At 40.1% G+C, this 23,031-nt stretch overlaps 1 protein-coding gene across 3 annotated transcripts in view; it reads left to right on the top strand.

Moving 5' to 3' along the window:
- Positions 1 to 837: 837 nt before the first annotated feature.
- Positions 838 to 23,031, top strand: part of ano1a (anoctamin 1, calcium activated chloride channel a) — a 53,559-nt gene continuing 31,365 nt past the window's right edge. The window contains exons 1-3 of one of the 3 annotated variants that reach the window (XM_085463794.1): positions 838 to 919; positions 6,275 to 6,423; positions 14,803 to 15,132. In XM_085463794.1, the coding sequence (XP_085319920.1) occupies positions 6,337 to 6,423; positions 14,803 to 15,132 (417 nt within the window). In that variant the 5' untranslated portion in view covers positions 838 to 919; positions 6,275 to 6,336. Of the gene's footprint in view, positions 920 to 2,320; positions 2,765 to 3,341; positions 3,391 to 6,274; positions 6,424 to 14,802; positions 15,133 to 23,031 lie in introns of those variants that run through there. The other 2 variants (XM_085463775.1, XM_085463785.1) reach the window with 2 other exon arrangements.

Below are 23,031 nucleotides of genomic sequence, written 5' to 3'. Positions count from 1 at the left end.
AAAGTGCATGGTTTAGAATGGCAAATAATATGATAATGCTTGTCCACACTGCTTAAGACAAAGCTATCTTTAGTGATGCACCACACCCGTTCTATAGTCAGTATGAGGTATTACGATCAGGATGGAGTAACAGGACACTATCTTTGCATGGTTTGGACCCACAGAAAAGGATCTAGATCACTTGTTCTAGACCAGCAATGCACAAGACATGCATTCATTTTTTAGTGGATTTTTTACTACTAGCTCTTCCTTTTCTAAACAGGAAACCTCTGCACACAAAGTTGCACTTTGAATAGGGAAATACACATGCTGCTGAAACATTTGGTAGGAAAACATTTAAGAAGGGTTCCCGATTGTTGTTCGTTTTTCTCTGCAACGCATTGTACATTGCCTGGTTGCTGTCAACAAAACAAGACAGTTTCCTACATATATGCAGTTTGTCTGTTCTTTAAAAAATTTGCTCTGTCCTTAAACATGACTTCAGAGGATGTGTGTGTGTGTTTCGGAACTGGAAAACTACCAGGAGTCTACTGCAAGTCTGAACATGCCTGTATGGGAATGACTGTTTCTGAGTTGCCTCCCTGTCTGCATTTGTGATATTGCCTTGCCTCTGTCCATCCATCCTTAATAAAGAAATTCATGCTATCACATCTATCAGCCTGACAGTCACAGCATGCATGTTTTATTTGCTTTTGGATATGTACTCTGTGGGCTTCGCACCATTCAGTCCCATGCTTGTACAGTGCCACATCACACAACCCACCAATTACTTAATTGTTGTGGGAGGAGAGTCTTTACCTGAGAAGACCAGAGGCACTTCCTCCTCCACCCTCTCTGTACAGGTGAGAGGGAAGTATTAGCTTGTCAGTACTTGCATTTACCTTCTACTAAACTTTGCTCTGCAACTCCGGAAAAACAGGTAAATATTCATTACTATCAACGAGACAGTTTTCCTTTAAACTGGTAGGAAAGTTGCACTTGCTGTCTCCTGCTTTCTTTATGCTTTTTGCAGAATGCAGCTCAGCCTGTTTGTTTTTATGTCATTTGTCTATATGGTGTGTGATAGCTGATCTCTCTCTCTTTGATTGACTTTAAAAACATGCATTTATTGTCTGTTTTGCGTCAAACGACGCGATACGCGTTTGCCTATGCGCGTTCATTTAAATCTTCGAGAGTCGTGTTTGTGCTGGCCCGCGGAAGGAGACGCGCTTACAGTTGTTTGCTTCATGAATTACAAAATGGATCGGTCGCGGTTCATTCGCGTCGTTTCCAGTCTCCGAGAGTTTAGACCTCAATATTCGCGATTAACTCTCCAGAAGGTGTCACAGTGTGACAGTCACACTGAAGGCTGGCGAGCATTCCCCCTGTGGGCACGGAGAGCACTGCAGTCTAACATGGAGAGAAGAAGCATTTCTTTCTGGTCTGGGTAGAAAATGTCCTAAACTGACAGAGTTCTTTAGAGCAGACCGATATCTCAGACTGCGGCGGCGTTTATAGACGTCCATAGCTGCTTTCTGCGGGCTTGGATCAGTCTGTTCCTGATTGCCACTTTACGCTCACCTCGCACCCACTGGAAAAGACCCCAGCTCGAGTAGGCGGCACCAGTTGACTCAGTGATGCTCAGGCTCGACAAAAATGCGGCATTCACATCTGACAGGAAATCATAAGCTCTACAGTTGAAGCAATTCCTGAGCTCCCATTGCATTCCTTTACTAATTTGCTAGTGCACATTTTAAATATTTGTCATCACAGCTGTTTGTACAGCAGATCTCTAACCTTACATCCACCAAAATGGAGGGCTGTGGGACAAGGTCGGGTTTCTATGTCCACATGCTGTCTTTTAATGTAATGACAGCATGGATGTAACTTGACCTCTGCACAAGAATTCCAATGTGCATGGACTGTTGGTCCTGTGCGCAAAATGCAAATAGAAATCTTGAATCTCACCTGCTTAGCTGTCTTATAAATGACCGTCTCACTGCCATAAATCAATGTTCATATTTAATTAGTACTTGTCTTGTGCTTTTAAATGAACAGTCATGTTTTGTACACGCCCTCTCAGCTTGTAAATGACATGTAAATGTCCTCCTCCTCTCCCCTCCTTGAGACTGGTTCTGCCCGAGGTTTCGTCCTCTTAAAAGGGAGTTTATCCTTCCCACTGTTGCCAAACAGCTTGCTCATAGGGGGTCATATGATTGTTGATTATTATATATATTACTGCTACTAATAATGTATGTTAATGAAGCTTTTCCTTTTCGGAGATATTTACGATTCCCAACCGCGAGTGAAACGTTTCCCTGTTTTTATCATGGAAATGAATGCAACATGCTTGTGGGGCTTTTTTTCAGCACGATCTTTCGCTGAGCGCCCGCGCGTTAATGCTGTGCTGTTTGTATCCAAAAGACGTGTTCGCACACACGGGCATGGTCATTTTGACACATTTCATGTAGACGGGGCTAATTAAATTCTGAAGGACCTCCACTTTTCATCGCAGTCACACAGTCGCGTCTCTGGTGCAGTTTCTTTGGAAACAGTTGCTTTTAGTCTCCGAGCTGTCCAAAGGATCGGTAGGTGGCAGCTCTCCGTCCAGCGTTTCCATGCAACAGCGCGGGCGGCTGTGAGGAATAGATGATGCAGCAGAGGGCCATGTTTCTGTAGATTTGGTAGGGTATCTGTGGAACCCTGAGCGCCTTCATATTTCCGATGGACCGTCAGAGGAAGCGGGCGGATAGCTTGGACCAAAATGATAGCGCATTGGAGCTCGGTAAGAGGTTTAACATTTTCGCTGGAATGAGTTTGATGATGATGAAATAAAGCTCTATTTTTGTCATCCGGGGAAGACCTTTAAGCCATTTCAGTAGCTTTCGCTGTATTGTGGCTGTAGCTGGGCACATAGGCGCACTGATACAGAGTCGATGGGGCTGTAGTGCTGCGCCATAGTCTCTAATCATGTTGCTACATTAAGATGCTGATGGCTTTGAGTGCCGTAGACTTGATGCCCATTTAACTTGCACGCAGGCCTGCTAGTACCGAAGTGAACTCCTATTACTTTACCAGCCTTGACCTTTAAACGGCTAGTTCAGATTTTGTAGTAGAGCTAATAAACAACGTGCCATTTTCATTTGAATGGCTTCTCTGATTTAGCCCGCAGGTCCTCTGGGGCTAAATCACAGAATGCTGAATACTTGCTTTGCATGTTTCTACGGACCAGAGCGTGACCACATACACAACGTTGCGTTGACACAGTGTCCTACTTTGTCTTGGTCCCTGTTAGCTCCTGAGAAAACTGCCTGGATCTTCAGCTACTGAAGGCTGCACTGGGCTCACCTGTTGATCTTTCCTTTTGTCTGTGAGGTCGGGTAGAGTGCTGTGGCATGTCACAGCTTATTGGTAGGTTCAATTAGGTTGTGTGAAATCTGTGAACCAGAACAGACCGCATCAAAAAGTTTAATGTCAATCTCGAGGAGCACATTGTTTTCATCCTCACTGAATGAGATGTTCTCAAAAATGTAGATTTCAACACTGTTTTGTGCAGTAAATGGATGTAATGTAACAAATGTATTTCCACATATTAACATAAAAATATGCATTTAATTTTAACATTTTAATTATAGAAATTTCCAAAGAAAGCTGTTGATGTGAAGCTGCACGCGTGTGGTATACACTGCTCAGGAATTCCTGATGTAGCACACAATGACCAATCCACCATGCCATACAAGCAACACCAGGTTCACCTCTGGCATTTCAGGCTCCTGAGTATAAACAGGCAATATTTGTTCTCTTATGGTTACTGCACACATTACTCGAGGTGTGTCTGTGTGGGCAGGCCAGGTAAGGTCAAGGAAAGTTAAAAAAAAAAAAGTTAAATCCTTAATAAAACAAACAAATTTTGAACTAACTGGGTTTTGAAGTACGCGTGTTTTATACAGAATTGTAGAAAGGTGGTCATTTTGAAATGGCTCGGCATTCTGCCACTTATATCTTATTGTATCAGTATTAGTAAATTTTCGCTAATAGAAACTGACAAAGAGGGAAAACTCCCTAATACGTACGTCCATAGCAAAGAGTATGTCCTCGCTCTTTGCCGTAAATGGACACAACCTCTTAAGACACGAGGTTCTTTATATTTCTGTCAGAGAGAGTACTTCAGAATACTTTTAGATGAGGTACATCACTAGGGTTTTCAGTCATTTTCAGAGTTGTGCGTCCACATTGAAACGTCTGAAAATGCTCACGTTCCAGTCCTGCGCATGCGTGAAACCAAGAAGATTCGGCCTGCCTCATTTCCGTCTGCCGTTAATTTACTTTCCAGCTCGTTAAAACGTCGTGGCAAAATGTCAAGGAAAAGCACCGAGTTTTTTTTTAAATGGACCAACAATGAGCTGGAGTTGTTGCTGCGAGTAACACAAAAGTACAAAGTTGCAAAAGCGAGTGAGAGTTAAAGAATTTGAAGAAAAGCTCTCTGGAGCACATGCAGACTGATGTTAATCTTTAATAGGGCTGTCAAACCTGAGAGCAAACAAAACAACTGCTGTATAATGCCCTCCGCTATCTTAGTTTGATTGGTCACATGACTGCACCATATGACTAACATGTGTCATCGTTTTGGAAAGTTTGCACTTTCGCTGTCCACACTGCGACGCGAAAGCACCGTTTTCAAAATGCTGCGTTTTCCATCAGTGAAAACGCAGCATGGACGGGAGGCCAAAACGGAGAGAAAAAGATGCGTTTCCAAATGAAAACGCATTATTGTGGACATAGCCATAAATAGTCTCTGGTTTCCGAAAACTTTGACTCCAGCTCCATGTTTAACACAGCACTGTGAGAGTGGCAACCCTCTTCTTGAATTTCAAGTTCTTTCTTCAAAAAGCCAAACATGGGGTGCATATATCTGTGATGTGCTCATAATAATGAAATAAAAATACATCATAGATTAAAAACATCGATCGAATTACCGGTGTTCTTTTGAAATGTATATAGATTTGTATAAGCACGTTGGTGGGCTACAGAGAGCCCTTTATGAACGTGGTAAAGAACTGAACACTAGTATATTCAACTGAATATTACTTATTGATCAACAGACTGCTCTGCATATCATATTTAAAAACATTATACATGTATTCATAATTACCATTGCTCATTAAAGAGAAAAACATATTTTTCTTATCATCTTTTTGTTCTAGTAGACTCAGAGAATTTATAAGAGACGGCTGGTGTGTAGAATACTGTTGAATAAATATTAAGAACCTTTTCTGGAATAGGCCTGGTATCACTGTTTTGGATATCCAAAGACAGTGTCAGCATCACCCATGGGAGTGGCTGTTGCTCAGGAGGTAAAGCAAGTCATCTACTGATTGGAAGGTCAGTGGTTCGACCCTGGCTCCTCGAGGCTGTATGGCAAGATACTAACCCCAAGTTGCTCTCTGATGCATCTATCGGAGTGTAAATGTGTATGAATGTTAGCTAGGAAGCACTAAGAAATTTATAAGAAAGTGCTTGGGTGAATGTGGCATGTTGGATTGAGTGCTTTGAGTGCTCTGGGAGAGTAGAAAACCGCTATATTAGAATCAGTCCACTTACCATTAGATATCACCTAAATGGGGGATAAACAGAGGATATAACTCAGTGAGACGTGTCTGTCTGTAGGGGGGTTTCAGGGCTTTAGCTTTGATGAATCCTCAATACCAAATACTCGAAGATTGCACCTTAAAAAAAATCTTAAGTGTATTTTATAGCACAGTAACTTTCAAAGCTTTACACAATTGAGACAATTGATTCTAAATGCACTCCAGGATGCTTCGTTCCGTTATCAGGGATATAGCAAGGCAACCAAGCAGATGTCAGGGTCTGCTGATGAGCCACCGTGACAGGTTGGATTATTTGAATGCTTCTCAGTGTAAATGATATGAGCAGTTTCTTGGGAAAGTGGTTTCATTTCAAAAGATGGTGTCAACACTGCTGATTATCACATTATGTTCATTTTCAACAGTTTTAGTGAAATATCAGAGAATAGAGGTCAAAATCAGCGGTGTGCAATACCACAACCTGCGGTGAGACAACAAAGGCAAGATTTCCTGAGACAGTTTGAAAAATCTACAAAATTCAGTAACTTGAATTAGTGGTACTAATAGAGCTGCGCCATTGTATTCTTATTGTTTACTGAGGCAGATTTAACAGGACTTTCTTTTTCAGGATTCATCAAAAGTGAAATGTTCAGCAGAAACATGATTTGTATTTTAAAAAGCTCTAAATGCATTTCTGATTTCCTCCTCAGATTCTAGCCCCCTATCATCTTGTGAGCACTCAAGCAGCCTGCAGCAGACGCATCCTACAATTATGAGTGCTGATTATGAGCCGGTCTGTAGTGAGGAGAAGAACCTGGACGTGGATTTTGTCACCAGGGCAAAGAACAATGAGTCTATAGTAGGTATCTGCTATAAAGGTTTCCACAGGTCTCAGAAATACATAGAAACTGTATGATGTGAAGGGGGTGGCTGCAGGAATGTGTTTGCAACTGCTATGCAATTGCAAATTTATAGCACCCTATCCCGTAAATGCAGGGAGGTGTAACACGCAGTGAGTGAAAAGAGGTGACTGAAGAAGAAATACTCAGTGCATCACGGGAATCCCCGGCAGCCTGGAGCTATTGCAGCATAACTAAGGGAGGATTCAGGGTCACCTGATCCAGTCCTAACTATATGCTGTAGTAAAAACGAAAGTTTGAAGCCTAATCTTACAAGGAGAGCTAGTGTCTGTCTCTCCACAGAAAGGGCCCTGAAAGCTGAAGGCTCTGCCTCCCATTGTACTTCTAAATATTCTAGGAACCAGGAGTGAAGCGCTCTCAGACTATGAGGTCTTTGAGATAAGATGGGACTTCTCCTTTCAGCAAGACAAGGCCAAATCACACACTCAGGTTGTCAGCAGCAAAAGCTTGAATTAACTGTACCAAAGACTGATTGGAGTCGTTTGGACGTAGATGTTTGACCTGATGCATCATTTGCAATAATAATAATAATGAAGGGATGACTGATGTTTGCAGTAAATTGATAAAGAAAAAAAATCAATCATCAAAAATTTCCAAAGAACAGAAAACAAATGAAATAGAAAAAAAACAAATAAAAAAATCAGATGAAACTAAAACGGAACAAGTAGACACAAGAACAAAAATTTAAAAAGGCCTGGAACTCAAATTTTAATGCAATCGTAGCATCCCAGGCTCGACAGTTACTAGAGTCAATATCTTTTTCTTAATTCATGTCCATGAAATCAGTCGAGCTTTTTTTACTCCACCCAGTGTTACCAATTAATGCTACACAGACACTCTTCACAATAAAAGAGTCGAAAAATGTAGTCAGTATTATTATGCACTAAAATAAGATGCCTTGGAGCTTGATTATTATTTCTCACTGTCGAGTAGGGCTGCCACGATTAGTCGACTAGTCACGATTACATCGACTATCAAAATCGTCGACGACTGATTTAATAGTCGACGCGTCGTTTGAAGCTTTGCAAGATCCCAAAAGACGCAGGAATAAGTAGCAGGATTTAAGAGTGTAATAACGGACTGAAACAGAAGATGGCAGCACTGCATGTACAAGGATGCCAGCTGCCGTTAAACCCCGAAGAAGAAGAAGCTGTGTCCCAGAATTCATAGCGCAGCTCAGTTTCCAACAATGGCGGCAGCTAGTTAGTTTTAATATTATTCTTATTATTCTTTCTGGGTCACAAAATAAACGTTTAACATATTTTCAGGCGAGAATGTAGCTGTGTAAACCTCAAATATCTGCTCAGTTTATCAGGACACCACATATTTTCAAAAGCGCTCCGACGTTTTCGGAGACGTCTGTTACCCACTAGCTCGATAGCTAGCCGGGGGCTAGGCTAACTAGAGCCGTGAGAACACCGGACTCCCGGCAGATCATTTTCAAACCCACCTCCGTCTTTCGCTACTCAGGTTAAACATATATAAGTCACTTAGAGAACTTAAACATGTTATTGTTTGGCTTTTTTAGTATTTTATTTGTTCCTGAGTAAATCGGTTTGGCTGAGATTAAAGTTATAGTTTTTACACAGCTGAATAAACGTCAAGCAGACAGCTGATTATCAGAAGTGTGAGACGCTGGAGAATTTACTCCGGTGTCCTGTTATATTTTAGATAGCAAGGAGTTTATTAAACTTCACCGAAACAATCTGCAAATTTCATTAAAATGTAATAAACTATCATCTTGTCTTTATTGTTAGTTAGCACAGACCTTAAACACTTAAAGCTGTAAGCTAATGATAGTTATATAAGAGCAGATGCTGCTGGTGCAATAAGCTGTAGTTTTACATCCAATGGATGATGATCTGATTAGTCGACTAATCGCAAAAATAATCGGTGACTAGTCGACTATCAAAATAATTGTTTGTGGCGGCCCTATTGTCAAGATTCTCCTAGTTTTAAGTAGAGCTGGGCGATATAAGATTTTTTCATATCACGATATGTTTTTTTCATTTCAGGCGATAACGATATCTATCACGATATAAGCCAAATAACTATATTTGTAAGATTTAAATGTGCCGTTGCTCACAAGTAAAATGTGAAATAATCAGCAGCTTGTTTTTATTTAAATATTTATTTCCCATAATAAGTTCAACAGGGTAGATGTACTTAAGGAACATGAGACTTTTTCAGATAAATAAAGGCAAATATTGCAAACTACACAAAAGGCAGCCGCTAAAGCGTTTAAGTTTCAAAATAGAACAAACGAAACAGACTAAACTGTCAATTCCACTTAGAAACAAAATATTAATTCTAAAAATAAATCTTAGTTTGTTTTACAGAAGAACAGACAAAACTGACTAACTTTTGTCAATATCAAATAAACTGAGAACTAAAAGGAAATTCTCAATCTCTCCTTGTTGTATAGCTGAGCTTTTCAAACAGTTTTAACAGTTACTTTAGTCTGACAAAAGCCGAATGACGAATTAGCGCTTCCAGTCAGAGACTGAGGCTACGTCCACACGTACACGGGTATTTTTGAAAACACAGATTTTCCGTTTTCGTTTTAAAAAATAATCCCGTCCACACATAAAGGCAGAAATGAAGGAAAACGCTGCTATGAACATGCCAAAGCAGCAGGTGGCGCTAGATTCCTAACCGTGCAGAAATGTTGGCCAATCAGAAGTCTAGAAGCCTCGGTGGGAAAAAGTAAACAAAGCTGGAGCATAGAAGCAGAACCGAGTCGTATGTGTGGAGGGACAGTAACTGTGTGTATATGTAAGCATTTAAACACTGCAGAGAGTAGAATTAACAGTATTGTAGAAATTCATTTCACCGAAACAATAACGTGGCGCACAGTGTGACGTCAAAAAGTGCGCACACCTTTGACGCTGCGTTTTCTCCGTTTTTCTGGTCCACACGTAAATGCAAAAACTGAGTTTTCAAAAATCTTCGTTTTCAGTGACCAAAAACGCCGTTTACGTGTGGACGAAAGGTGCAAATGCATAGAAAAATCTGCGTTTTCAAGAATGCCCGGGTACGTGTGGACGTAGCGCATGCACCAGTTTATTGTATTTCCAGACTTGCTTTCGGCACATTTACAGTGCACGCTACTCTGTTATTTGTCAGACTTGAAATAGCCGAAATACCTTCACACTACGGAGCTTCTATGGCTCTTCCGTTCGACAATCTCTCCGGCGTTGGAACCATCATCTGTTTTCTCTTCGGTCACGCTCGGTTGATTTTTCTAGTCGGCACACTCATTTCCTCCATTACCCGGGCGGTACGGTGGCTGGCTGCTTCCCAAACAAATACACATGTGCGGCTTGGCACTTGTGCTGTACGTAACAAGTCACGTGACGTGACGCTGCGGCTGTGATTGGTTCGGCTCTGCGCTACGTAATTTGGATTGGCTGTTCTTTTTTTTTTTTTTTTTTAAAGAGGACAAGATCGGCGAGGTCTATCGCGATAGTTTAATTTTTCTATCGAGAAAAAGTTATATCGCGATACATATCGTTATCGTTCTATCGCCCAGCTCTAGTTTTAAGTTGAATCCTGTACACGTATTCATAAAATACATCTAAAAGTATTCTAGAGTCAAATATGAAGCATCGGTCTGACAGCTAAAGCTTGCCTGAAATTGGGTCCTCTACTGTAAGGTAAAGACTCTACAATAATCTTGAGATCCCTCCTGAAGTGCTTCAGGTGACCTCAGTAGGTCACATGATAGGTGATGGTAACAACCCATGGCTAATGTGACGACTCGCACCACCTCTCCACACCTGTGACTATCCAGCTTTTGTTTTTAGAACTGAAGAAGCCTCTTGGCTGAGACATGAAATGTTTTCACAAACTTAGAGCAGCCAGTGATTACCTCAACGGTCTAAAGAAAACAGATGGCAACTGGGCTTCTTTAAGTCAACAGTAGGCTCGCAACATATGTTACATTTCAGATGACCAACAGCCAGTTATTGCTAACCTATATGCAGAAGAGTCTGTCAGTGTCTGTGTACACAAGTCAGCAGAATAAAAAGGAAGGATTCAGCGTAATGCAGTGCTGTTTAACAGCTGCACTTCTATTCTCCTCTTCCACCTTTGAGTATGCTGAAGCCCTGGAGGAGAGGAGAACCACATTTCCTGGTGGCTTGGTGAGAAAAGAGATCCTTTTGGTCTGTGATGCATGGACTACTACGTCCTCATGGGCCCTCAGAGAAGCAACCTCTGACCTATGCAGCTATGACTACTTCCTTTTAAGAGGGGGTGAACCAGAGTGTGTGTGCTTAATCAGCGCGTGTGTGTGTGTGCTCCTGTAATGCTTCCTATCGCAGACACACACACACGATTGCTGCACAGTGGAGTGGCTGCACACTCCACTGTGCTCAAAAAAAAAATGCTCACAAAAGCTAAATCATTGTGAGTTTTATGATTCATTGTTGACCTACAGTTATGAAGAGAATTCACATGTATTCACCTGGATTTCGACATTTGACTAATCTGTGTAACCTAGTTCTATTCTACACTGTTTTATCTAGTAATATGCAAAAGTCTTGAGCCACCACTCTCTTTATACGTTGATAGAAAAATTGGAAATAGATGCACAGATTTATCGAAAAATGTGAAAATATACATGTAAATATAGTATATAAGGCAACACAGATTTTAACAAGCTTGAATTAAAATCAGGTATGACTACATTTATTCTTCAACGCAGCCTGAACTCTGAGGCAGTTTTCTTCTGATCTCTTTAAGCAGTCTTTGGGAATAGGACAGCCGTCTTGAAGGACTTCTTTGGGTGTTTCTGCCTTTGGTTCTGTTCTCTGTCAGGCGGGTCCCAGACTTCGCCTTTTTTTTTTTTTTTTTTTTTTTTGCTGACCATATTTGATTTAATGGTGTGTTTGTGATCATTGTCTTGCTGAAAAATTAAAAGTTCTCAGACAGATTTTCATGAAATTGTATTTTTATTTATATAGTACCAAACCACAACAACAGTTAGCTCAGGGTGCTTTATATTGTAAGATTTAAGACTTTAAGTATGCTTGAATAATTTTCCAACAGGACTGTCTGTTATCTACTTTACCCTCCCTTCTCAGTACTCACCACATCTATCAGTCTCCATCTTTGTTTGCATTTCCTCCTCCTCCCCCCACAGTGCATGTGTTATCGTCACTATTCACTTTAGCTAAAGTTATTAAGTTAGCTAAAGAGTTGGGATGCTGTGTAAGGCATAAATAAAGCTAAAATACAAAGGTTTGGACACCGTTTTGCATGTTTCCCTACTGTAGTCTCTGCAAGCATACAGAGGGGGTACTCTGAGAGGGTCCAAGATGACAACTTTGGAATTCTACTAGAAACAGTCGATCATATTTGTTTGTCGAAACTGAATCCAGAGCAAACTACGCTAAATTAGCGTTTTGAGCTAACAGCTACAATAAGCATAACAGTTACTGTACGGCTATCATTTGTTAACATGACGCTTGTTCTTATACATGTAATACATTTATTACCAACCTGAGAGTTTATCCGCTGGTCATTCGACATGACGAATGACTTCTGAAGTCTTAATTCAGCTCAAGACGCTGTAGATTCCCGTCAGTAACACTTTCGGTCCGCTAGTAAAACGTAGTTCTATTAATCTGCACTAATCACACTCTAACCGGATTTAAGTCCCAAAAAGCTGAACTGTAGAACTGAAACTGAATGGTGAGAAGTGAATCTGAAATTATTAAAGAGCTGAATTTTTAAAGGATAAAATGCAGTTTCAAAGCAAATGAATTCAATTTCAAAATATAAAATTCAATTTCAATTTAGTGATCGATTTAGTGATCATTTTCAAACCAATAAATTGAATTTCAAATTGGGCTAATTCAAATTCAGTTTTTAAAAACATTTATTCAAGTTACAATTCAGATTCGATCCGAGCAATTCAAATTTAACTTATTCAACTTCAGTTTCTGATGGCACAGATTTCTGCCCATACATTTTTCTGTGCTTCCACACAATGACCTTTCTAAAACATAGTGACTTACAGAATTTAAAATGGGAGGCTATAACTATCAAAAGTTCCTTCCACCTCTCCTGTTCACTCCATTGTTGATTTCACTCTTCTCGAGTTAAAACAGAAGTGAAGGAACTAATTTCATTGTTATTTTTAGTGTTAGACACGCGCACACAAACTTACTGCTTTAGCCCTTTTTATCAAGTTTTTGACTGGATGTCCTTACCGGGCAAAGTTATTCCAGGGTCCTTCATTGAGAACATATTAAATCAGGAATAAAATGCTTCTAATTGGTGGATTCAAATGGAGTTCTCTCTGGTCTGTCTCTGCTGGACTGCATTACATCAAAATTCAAATTTTAATGTGGCCGTGGCATAAAGACAATCACAGGGAAGAAGCACCATTCAAAATTTCTCCTCAACTTGCTGCTGTGTCTGCTTAATGCGCCTTATAATCTGGTGTGTCTTATGGCCCAAAAAATACAGTATCTTCTACCTTCATTTACTTCATTTATGTCCAAAGTCCAACTTTTTGTGCGATGGTTAGCATCTTCCTCTGCCTTTTGGGTGCTACTGCAGGTGCCTTCCCATATGGAAAAGAAATAGTAAAAACTTACATGATTTACTCATGAAAGTGGCCACTTTCTCATTACTTTCATATATTTAGTAAGTATCCAAAACATACAAGTTTCATTTATATAATTTTTCAAGGGATATTATATCTGTTTTTACTCTTGTATGCTTTTCATACAAGTTTCACACAAGACAGATACAAGCTTTATAAGATTTATAAATATCTTTTCCATTTGGGTTTGACGGTGCAAAACGTTTCGTCGACATTGTTGTTTGTTGGGGAGAAAACGTACAAACATAAAGTACAGCATTTCAGAGTCACACTGCTAGCGATCGAAGATTTATGTCAATTCAACAAGCTGAATGCATTCTGTACGGCACGGCACAATACTGATCGACAATGGTCTCCAGCCAATCAGGATGCAGAACACAATGCGCTGTTTAAAGAAAAAGAAAAGCGTGCAAAATTGCACAAACAAATCTGCAAAACAACGAGGCCGCGAAAGGTGAACCGCGTTACAGCGAAGTTTGGAGTCTTTAGTGAATAACTCCATGACTCTACAGGAAGTTGGCGACCTCTGTGCACTATGCGCCTCCGCTCTGTGATTTTACTTGGCCTACTATTTTGTGACTGAGTTGATGTCATTCCTAATTGCTTACACTTTGTTATAATACCATTAACAGTTGACTGTGTAAAGTTTTGTAGCGAGGAAACTCCATGACTAGACTTGCTGCACAAGTGGCATTCTGTCACTGTACCAAGCTGGAATTAACGGAGTACCAGCTGAGTGACCCATTCATTCACAAATGTTTGTAGATGCAGTCTGCATGCATGGTGAACACCTAAATTCAATTTGGGTGGAAGATGTTATAAATAAATTAGGGTGGCTCAACACTTTTGTAGAATACTATAGTTATTGTTAATATGAAGCATTTTAAAAGGTTAATTTGGTCTGTCCATTCAGGATATCCAGGTGCTTTTTGCAGCATAATTGAAGCTGCATTGTATCAGTTTTATATTACCGTATATTGAGCTAGTGTCAGAAAAACAAATGTGCAGATGCCATCCATTCTTGAAACCAAATGAATTATTTCAGTGACATTGCCTTTGACAAAGAATCATCTGTTGTGTGCTACATGTAAAAAAGCTTAACTTCACACAAGGCCTCTTCAAAGCTCATGTAGCTCGTGTGTAAACATGACTCCCAACAGCTACCTGTACTGTTTAGTATATCAACATTGGTCCTGTTTAAATAATAATATCAGTGAGGTTTTCAACATTGAAGGTTAAAACTGCTCAATGTGCCTGACTTGCATTAAAAATACAGAAGAGAAGAAAAATCATATCAAGAATGTCGTATATTTTTCCTCTGATTTTATTGCATACATAATCAGTGACGATCAATGATACTCCCTGTAAGTGTAAAGTAGTTTAAACAAGACTTTGCATTTAATCATCAGTTGTTATTATTCTCTGGTTCCCTTCCACAGTGGGCGATTTGTCTTCCTCCCCTCAGCCAGTTACAGCTCTATGGCCCTTCCTGTTCTGCTGCAGGTTTCCTGTTAAAAGGGAGGTTTTCTCTCCCACTGTCACTAAACCACTTGCTCAAGGGAGGAAGGGGGGTGTAATTGTTGGGGATTTTTTTTGTATTATTTTAGGGGCTTCACCTTACAGTATAAAATGCTTTGGTCCTATATAATGCTATATAAATACAATTTAATGGAAATGTTTTGAATCTCTGTCTTGCTTCCAGCCAATGAAGGATCTATGCTCAGACAAAGTGCTTGGCCTGTACTTCTCTGATGGGAAGCGACGTGTGGACTATGTTCTGACTTACCATATCCAAAAGTCTGGCAGCACACGAAGACAGTCATCGAAGTTTGGGGATAACAGCTTCATACGACGACTTCGGCGCAGCCTGAGCAAGAGAAGCAGCCGAGCTCCGCTACAACCAAAAGAAGACCCAGAGGTTGCCGCACAGGAGCATCAGACTGACTATCATGAGGATGACAAGCGCTTTAAACGGGATGAGTTTGAGGAAAACCTCCAGAAGACAGGGCTAGAACTGGAAAAGGATGAAGGGGTGAGAAGGGAGAGGGCTGGGGTGAGGGAAATTGTTTGATTAGGGTAATGTAATGATGACATTTTGATTTTAACATAATCCTGTTCGTTTTTGCTCAGGTTTATCCCTGCTCTCAGTTAATAACAGGACTGATTTGCTAACAAAAAGTCCTCTAAGCCGGTGGTCCCCAACCCACCACGGACTGGTTCATGTCCGACAGTATTTTCACAGACTGGCCTTTAAGGTGTCAGAGACAAATACAACAAAATAAAACCAGTATCGGTAACAAAAGAGAAGATTTATTCATAACACGTGGGAAAAGACCCAGGGAAACCGAGTTAACAATAAAAACCCTGAAAACCATAAATTTCACACCCGAGCCTCAACTTTCGCGGCCCGGTACTAAACGACTCATGGACCGATAGCGGTCCGTGGCTCGGGGGTTGGGGACCACTGCACTAAGCAGTATGTGCTGATTCTTGATCATCAGCTAATGGTGATGTTTCATTTCTTTTGCACTTCAGAAAACTATTAATCCCTAAGGAAATTCATACATGTGGTCAGCTGCTCCCGCACTCAATAAAAGGCAACAGTCACTCTATAATGAGTTGATCCAATAACGAATACAAAATATATTCATTAACAATAATTCAAAATAAGAACACACTTCCTCCTGAGGGTCCAAGTTCACCAACAATTGAGCCTTTTTGATTATTTTATTTAGTCTGTGAATGTTCTTTTTGAAACAGCACCCCCAGCACCACATAGAGAAGCATACTGGGAACCATCGACTGTTAAACTCACTCCAGCAGATGTTAAGATACAAGCCTCCATAGGGAGGTCCTTCCTGTAGAGAAGGTTGGTGTTAGGGGTGGGTTTTGATTATCGGTTTATCGATTAAAATCGATTCTGGCTTGGATAAGGTGATATCAATCGATTACAATCCTGAAATGATTTTTAATATAAATGTATTTTAGCCAAAATGCCAGAATCTCAGGTTAAACCTCACAAAATTTCAACAACCGCTAAGACAGTAATGAGAGCAGGAACACGGATTCTGCACAAAGACGTAAACACAAAGCGCCGACCCGCCGACAGATCAGAATCAGTGAGATGCAACTTTCTCACGGTCGGGGCTGAAAGCCGACAGCTCGCTGATTCTGATGTTTCGGCGGGTCGGCGCTTTGTGTTCACGCCCCTTTTTGCGCTGATTCTAAAGCTGTTAGTTTGATCTCTCTCCAAACAACATTGACTGAACCAGCAGCAAAAGAAGATCCAAACTGGGCTTCACATAAACATCGTTATGGATTCAGTCTGACTTTTACTGTTTTGCTTCCACCAGGATAAAACCACACTTCATGCACAGCTCTCTCGCTCTCTCTCGCTCTCTCTCTCTCTCGCTCGCTCTCTCTCTTCAAGAACAGTTTCCTGTCTAAAAATCTGTTTTCTGCATTATTCGCTTGCTTGTTACGCACAAGTCTACCGTTGTTTACAGGCTGTTGGCCGCTGTTTTTTCCCTTTTACTTACTTCCAAAAAGAAAGCCTCATTTCTGCTGTTCAATACTGAACAAATTTAAACTTTAAAATTATGCAAAATTGCAAAACGCTGTGTCTCTAATAAAACCTGTAACTTTGCTCTGCTTCACGTCAGCAGCATCAGGTAACGTTCATATGTTGATTAATGGTTTTCTTTTGTTTTTGATCTACTGCAGAATGTTTTTATAAAATCCCAGGCCAGGAAATCACCTTCATGTTTTTCTGTGTTTTATGCTCAGACATCGGCTCTGATGCTCACACCTTTGACAAAGTCCCACAAGTGTCAGCTTTCTTTTTATAGATATAAAATTATCTGAATTATAATATTTCTGACTGTCTGAGGCAAAAATTCCCCGATTCGAATTGAATCGAATTGTGGATCGAATCGATTCGGGACCTTGTGAATTGGAATTGAATCGATTCTACACAGCAAATTCAAAAGTGTTAAATGTTTTGGTGTTAATAGTCTTCTTGCAAAAGTAGAGTTAATTTTACTCTAAGTAGAGTCACATTCTTTTAATGTAACTCTGAGGTGTAAAATGATAGTAGTTAAAATCAAGTGTTAAAAATGAGTGTTTCTCTGTCAAATCTGGAGGTGTTACAATGGAAACATTAACTCTTGACCTCTGAACTCTGAACTCCTAGAGGGGCTATGACACCACTAGAGTAAATTCACAGACTCCGCCCCCAGCACGGCTCCAATCGAAGCTGAAGTGAAGCCGTTTCAGAACATTTTGCTCTACATATTTGAGTTGTTTGCCATGCTTGGTAAGTCATTTTTTTCAATTATTATTATGAGCTTTTACTTCTGTGGCTCTTTGGAGTTGAGACAAAGCTGTGTGAAAGGCATTAGCCATGTTGCTCGGTGATAGCATAATATTCTGTTTTAGCTAGCTGAAAGGTATTGTTTGCGGGCAAATGCCACAGCCTTGAAAAAAAGCTTGCATGTGAATTTTCAGTCAAACTTTTGGTCAAACACACCTAAAACAATGTGTAGAATGTGAAATGTTGGTATAATGGTGCTACTTGAAGCCTGAAAACGATCGCCCATAAAAAAACGAGCAAACAGCAGTAGCAGACGTCCTGACTGGATTCTACGTTAGCATAGATCCCTCCAGAGTTTTGTGCACACGGTTTAGGTAAAAATGAAAAAGGTTGAGGTTTTACATTTAGTTCAGTATTACCTGTTGCCTGTGTCCTTGTCTTTTGGGAAAATACTTTACACAAGTAATGGCTCAAAGAGGATTCCTTTTTTTTTTACTGTGCTGCAATTGATTACTGGATTATTTGTGCCATTAATTAGTGTCAACTAATTTTTATTCAATCTCTGCACAGGAAATGCTTGTGAAGATGGAATATGGGGGAGAGCAGAAGTGCGTTGAAGTTCCACAAAGTGATGAATGAAGGACATGCATATTGTATTGAAGAAATAAGTGATGAGAATGCTGTTATTTGCATTTACCATGTCAGACCTTTTGATAAACAAAATTCTAATGAAAGTGAGAACATGTACACTGTTTCATCTTTCAGAAAATGTTTTGAAATTGTGGTGCACAGTTCAGAATAAATGTTTTTCAAAAACCATTGCATCTTTTTAGTAAATGTTTATTTCCAAAAGAAATTTCTAGAAGTTCAGAACAGTAAAATTCCCGCTTTTTAGAATGAATTAGAAGATAACTCTTACGTAGTTAAACTAAAATACTCTTTGAGAGTTAATATATAAACTCTTAACACCAAGCGTTAAATTATCAACTCCAGACAGATTTGGTGTTTAACACTAAATCAGAGTTAACGTACCAACTCTCCAAAAAGAGTTAAATTAACACTCTCTGGTGTGGACCCATATAGACACTTTAATAGTGTTGAAATCAAATCCGACAGTGTTAATTTGGACATGCTGGATTTGCTGTGTAGAAATCAGTGATGATACCCAGCCCTAGTTGGTGTTTGGCTCACAGTCCAGTTTATTGTCTAGTAGGAACCCCAGATATTTAGAACGCAAGTATCCCTACAGATGAAGACACTCCAAATTGTCATTCCTGTGGCGTTCAAGAAGACGAGGACTTTGTTTTTGAAGCCCTTCAGTCTCAGATGCCATCCGATGGTTATGGGGCTGCAGCTACAGTAACTGCCTTAATCTGAGTCGAGGATTGTCCAGTGTCTTGGCGGACAGCCAATTGGATCCTCCGGCTCAGGACTGGTGACATTTTCCACTTGACTTTTTCGTTCCATAACCCTCAGGATCATTTAAGAAATTCCAAATGACTGTCTTCCCGCAACCCACCATCCCAACAGTGATGGCGTGTTGCAAGAGACCCTGCTTGTGCAGCTGAACAACGTTCAAGAGGGGAAAGTTTCTTTACCTGACAGAAAATGACAGTGAATCCAGATTTTTTTTGCACAGATTTACAGATTTGGCCTTTTAAAGGCATGAGGTCCTAAACTGTAAAACAGTAAAATATTTCAAAATAAATATTTTTCAAGGTAAAAGAGTGCAAATGCATTTATAAAAATAAAAGGAAGAAAGAAAGAAGGAAAATGAAAGGAAAATAAAATTAAAAAGATGTTTTTTCTACTGGGTTACACAGTCTCTCCTGCATTAAGTCCAGATGGGTGGGTGTTTGATGCTACAAAGCTGACTCGGAGCTGTAAAATCCTCCATGAGTATGGTAGGGAACAGATTGCATTATTTAATTGTAGTAATAATATAGCTTCATAGTGATTACACGACATCAGACTACTTGTTCTCATTGCTTAATAATGCAGAATAATCATATAGAAATAAAAAAAAAATCTGAAGTTGTGCGCTAATTGAGCATGTTGCCTGCCTGCAGCACTAAAGGACTCTGCGAGAGACGTCTGTCTAGCCCCAGCAGCACCTTCCCCGTCCTCCTCCTCAACATAAGCTCATCATATTCTGTGATATGATTTACTCTGACGTGTTTGATGAGGTCAGTGGTGTTGCCACAACACCTCACTGTCTTGACACATGTATCGCAAACCGCGTCTGGGCTGTTTGCGGAGGTAAAATACGTCCACACAGGACTCCGTTTACGCTCAGCCATTGTTGTGAGTGCGCACGCCAGGGGCTGGACACATTTACACAACTGTGTTTTGCATATGACTATGAAAGGCGGAAGAGGAAGTAGTTCCTTCCAATTTAGATGATCCAAATGATATAGTTTCTTTCCACTGCGTTCCTTTTAATGGGGAAAAACTACAAAATTACCCCAGAGTACTAAAATATCGATATTTTAATATGAGAATCAATTCTAGAACATAAATAACTGGTATCTGAAGAATCGATATTTCAATATCGATCCACACACCACTAGTCAACACACAAACAAAGACACAAAAATAATTGGTTGATGTTTACATTTTCTAAAGTATCAGCAGTGATTTAATAACTTTATGACCTCTGCGAAAATAATTTCCACATCATTTACTGTATATAATACAGCATTCAGGGCCTTTGTATCTTATCTTCTGTACCTTTACCACACGTTTGACTAGCTTTAGGTACTGTACAAATTCTACTGATTGAAATATACTGGACATTCAATGCTAAGATTCAGCATACCGTGTTCGGGGCTGGGATTGGATAAATTCATAAAACATCCAACTTTTATGTATTAATTTTCAAATTGCATTAATAAAGACAGGCATCATGTAAAAAATAAAACTGCACATTATCCTCGATCATCATTTATCTGCAGAATGAATGTGTGCACTCACGTATTCAAATAAATTAACTTAAATAGTGCCATCTCCAGTCTTAGCAGACACGAGAGAACTGACAGCTATCCGGTCGTTCAGTCTGACGTCACTAGCCGTGTCTGGGCCTAAACTCCGCTGCAGGTCCATACATCAAACGATCACTATGGCATTACTGAGAGTTGAAAAACTGTCTAAAGTCTTTCATCTTTAATAAAATGATCAGCGTTCTGCTCTACCAGGTGTAACAATTGAGTTTAACATCCAGGCATCCATGAAAACGGAATTTATGACATTTAACGGAGTTAGAAGTTAGCAGGAAGTTAGCTCGCTAGCTTCTATCTAAATACAATATAGCATGTCCTGACTGCGGGGTTTTGGAAACAAATTAAAACGTACAGCTCTGTTATCACTTCCAGCATAAATGAAGACAGAAAACTAAACAGCAGGGACGTTTGTAGGGTTACTGAAGTTTGGCTAGCTGGTATATAATGATGTGCTACGTGACCGCTAGCGACACAGCTATGTTAGCATAATATAAACACGCTAACTTTTTTTCCACTCGATAAAAGTTAACGTGAGTGTTCTCGGTGGTCAGGAACAAATGTAATCGCATGGCAGGATGCTGTAAAAGGACCAAACTTTCAGCCAGGAGAACAACTGAGATAATCCATCCACAGTGTTGGGGAGTAACGGAATACATGTACCGCCGTTACGTATTTAAAATACAAAATATGAGTAACTGTATTCCGTTACAGTTACCGTTTAAAAAGGTGGTATTCAGAATACAGTTACTTTGTTGAAATAAATGGATTACACTGCGGTACTTTCCTGTTTCATTTTGTCGCGGGTCAGGACTGTTTGGGTTTTGTTTGACAGCTACGATCTGTTGTTCCAGGCGGCAGCGTTACGGTTGCCATGGTTACAGGGCGACGCTCTCTCTCTCTCTCTCTCTCTCTCTCTCTCTCTCTCTGCGACTGTGTGTTTCCTGGGTGAGAGAGCGCCTTTTCGTTGTTGTTGTGCTAAGCTAACAGGCAGAATGCTACAAGCATAGCTCTAAAGAATGTAGCATCATGGGCAGTGTAGTCCGTGTTGCAGGGAGAATGGGCTGCCATACACATTATGGGTCTGTGAGCGCGAGGAGGGAGAAAAAGGGGAGTGGAAGCATGTAAATATAATAATAACCACTGCAGCCAAGAAGAGAGCCTGACGAGCCCAGTTGTAAGTAAGCTATTAAGACTCGACTGTACACCGTGTTCGTGTTTTCCTCCGAAAACAATAAGTTCTGTTGGAGCAGCCTTTCAACGCCTCTCTCTCTCTTTCGCAAGAAAAGTTGACCCACACAACAAAGTAAAGCTAGTTTTCGGCTACGAGCCGACAGGGACCCCGCCATATTAGTCAGATGTCCCTTTACTACGGTTCGGAGTCGCGGACCTTCAGTAACAGTAATAAATCACACAGCAATAGTACATTCACGTTGTTGTAAAAAGCATGATAATATATTAAGTAATCCAAAGTATTCAGAATACGTTACTCTCATTGAGTAACGTAACGTAATACGTTACAGAATACATTTTGGGGCATGTAATCTGTATTCTGTAATGGAATACATTTTAAAAGTAACCTTCCCAACACTGTCCATCCACAATACGAGGTTAGTCATTCATATACTGCTGCATGGGCTGGGCTGTAGTTACATCCTAAGGTTTTAAAAACTGAGCTTAAATAAATGATTAGCGGTAATAAAAGCCGAGGGAGGTCAACAGTGATCACTGACTGTTTTAGGAGCTTTTTGAGATTAAATAGAAGAAAATACAAAACATTAAACATGTTAACAACACAAAAGCCATATTAAACGCAGACTACTTTAGGCCCGGAAGCAGGATTCGTCATGTCATCACTTAATGACCGGATTATTTTAATCACCATGTCTCAGTTCTTTTAACTCTTTTAATGTAACTGGGCTCAGTGTTGGTTCAAGCCTTTATTCGTGGAAAGCCCATTAGCTTACAAAAACGGCTTGTACTAAAATATGAATACGTAATATTTGTGATGCTAACTAACATTAGTCATGTTAGCACCTTGACTTCAACAAGCGCACAGTTCTCATTTCACTGCAAAGACGCTTCATTCTTCATATATCCGTGTTGGACAGAGTCTAAATGCCGAAGCTGAAAGACCTTTGCACAAGCACACACACTTCTTAGCTTCGCTGTGCAAAACTATGTGCACAAACAGGAGTGTAAAAAAGGCAGGCAACAAGCCTGTCTGTCTAACCAATCAGAGACCTCCTTACATCACACTGTGTGGCTAATTTGCATTGCTCCGGGATTTCTGAAATGAGATCCAGTCTTTAAGTGATAACGTGATGAATTCTGCTTCCGGGCCCAAACTACTCTGTGTTTAATGAGCCTTTTATGTTTTTTTACATGTTTTAATGCTTTGTATCTTGTTCTATTTAATCTCAACAAGTTCCTAAAAACAGTCAGTGATCACTGTCGGCCTCTCTCTGGTTTTATTACCGCTAATCATTTTAAAGCTCAGTTTTTAAAACCTTATGACGTAACTACAGCCCAGCCCATGCAGCACTATATTAATAACTAACCTCGTACTGTGGATGGATTATCTCAGTTGTTCTCCCGATTGAAGTTTGGCCCATTTACAGCA

This window comes from Copadichromis virginalis, linkage group LG1, assembly GCF_057382275.1.
Source record: "Copadichromis virginalis isolate Kocher_CV1m ecotype Utaka linkage group LG1, C_Virginalis_male_GT1.1, whole genome shotgun sequence".
NCBI classification, from domain to species: Eukaryota; Metazoa; Chordata; class Actinopteri; order Cichliformes; family Cichlidae; genus Copadichromis; species Copadichromis virginalis.
Note: the sequence above shows the minus strand (reverse complement) of the source record. Positions and strands in the feature narration are given on the sequence as shown.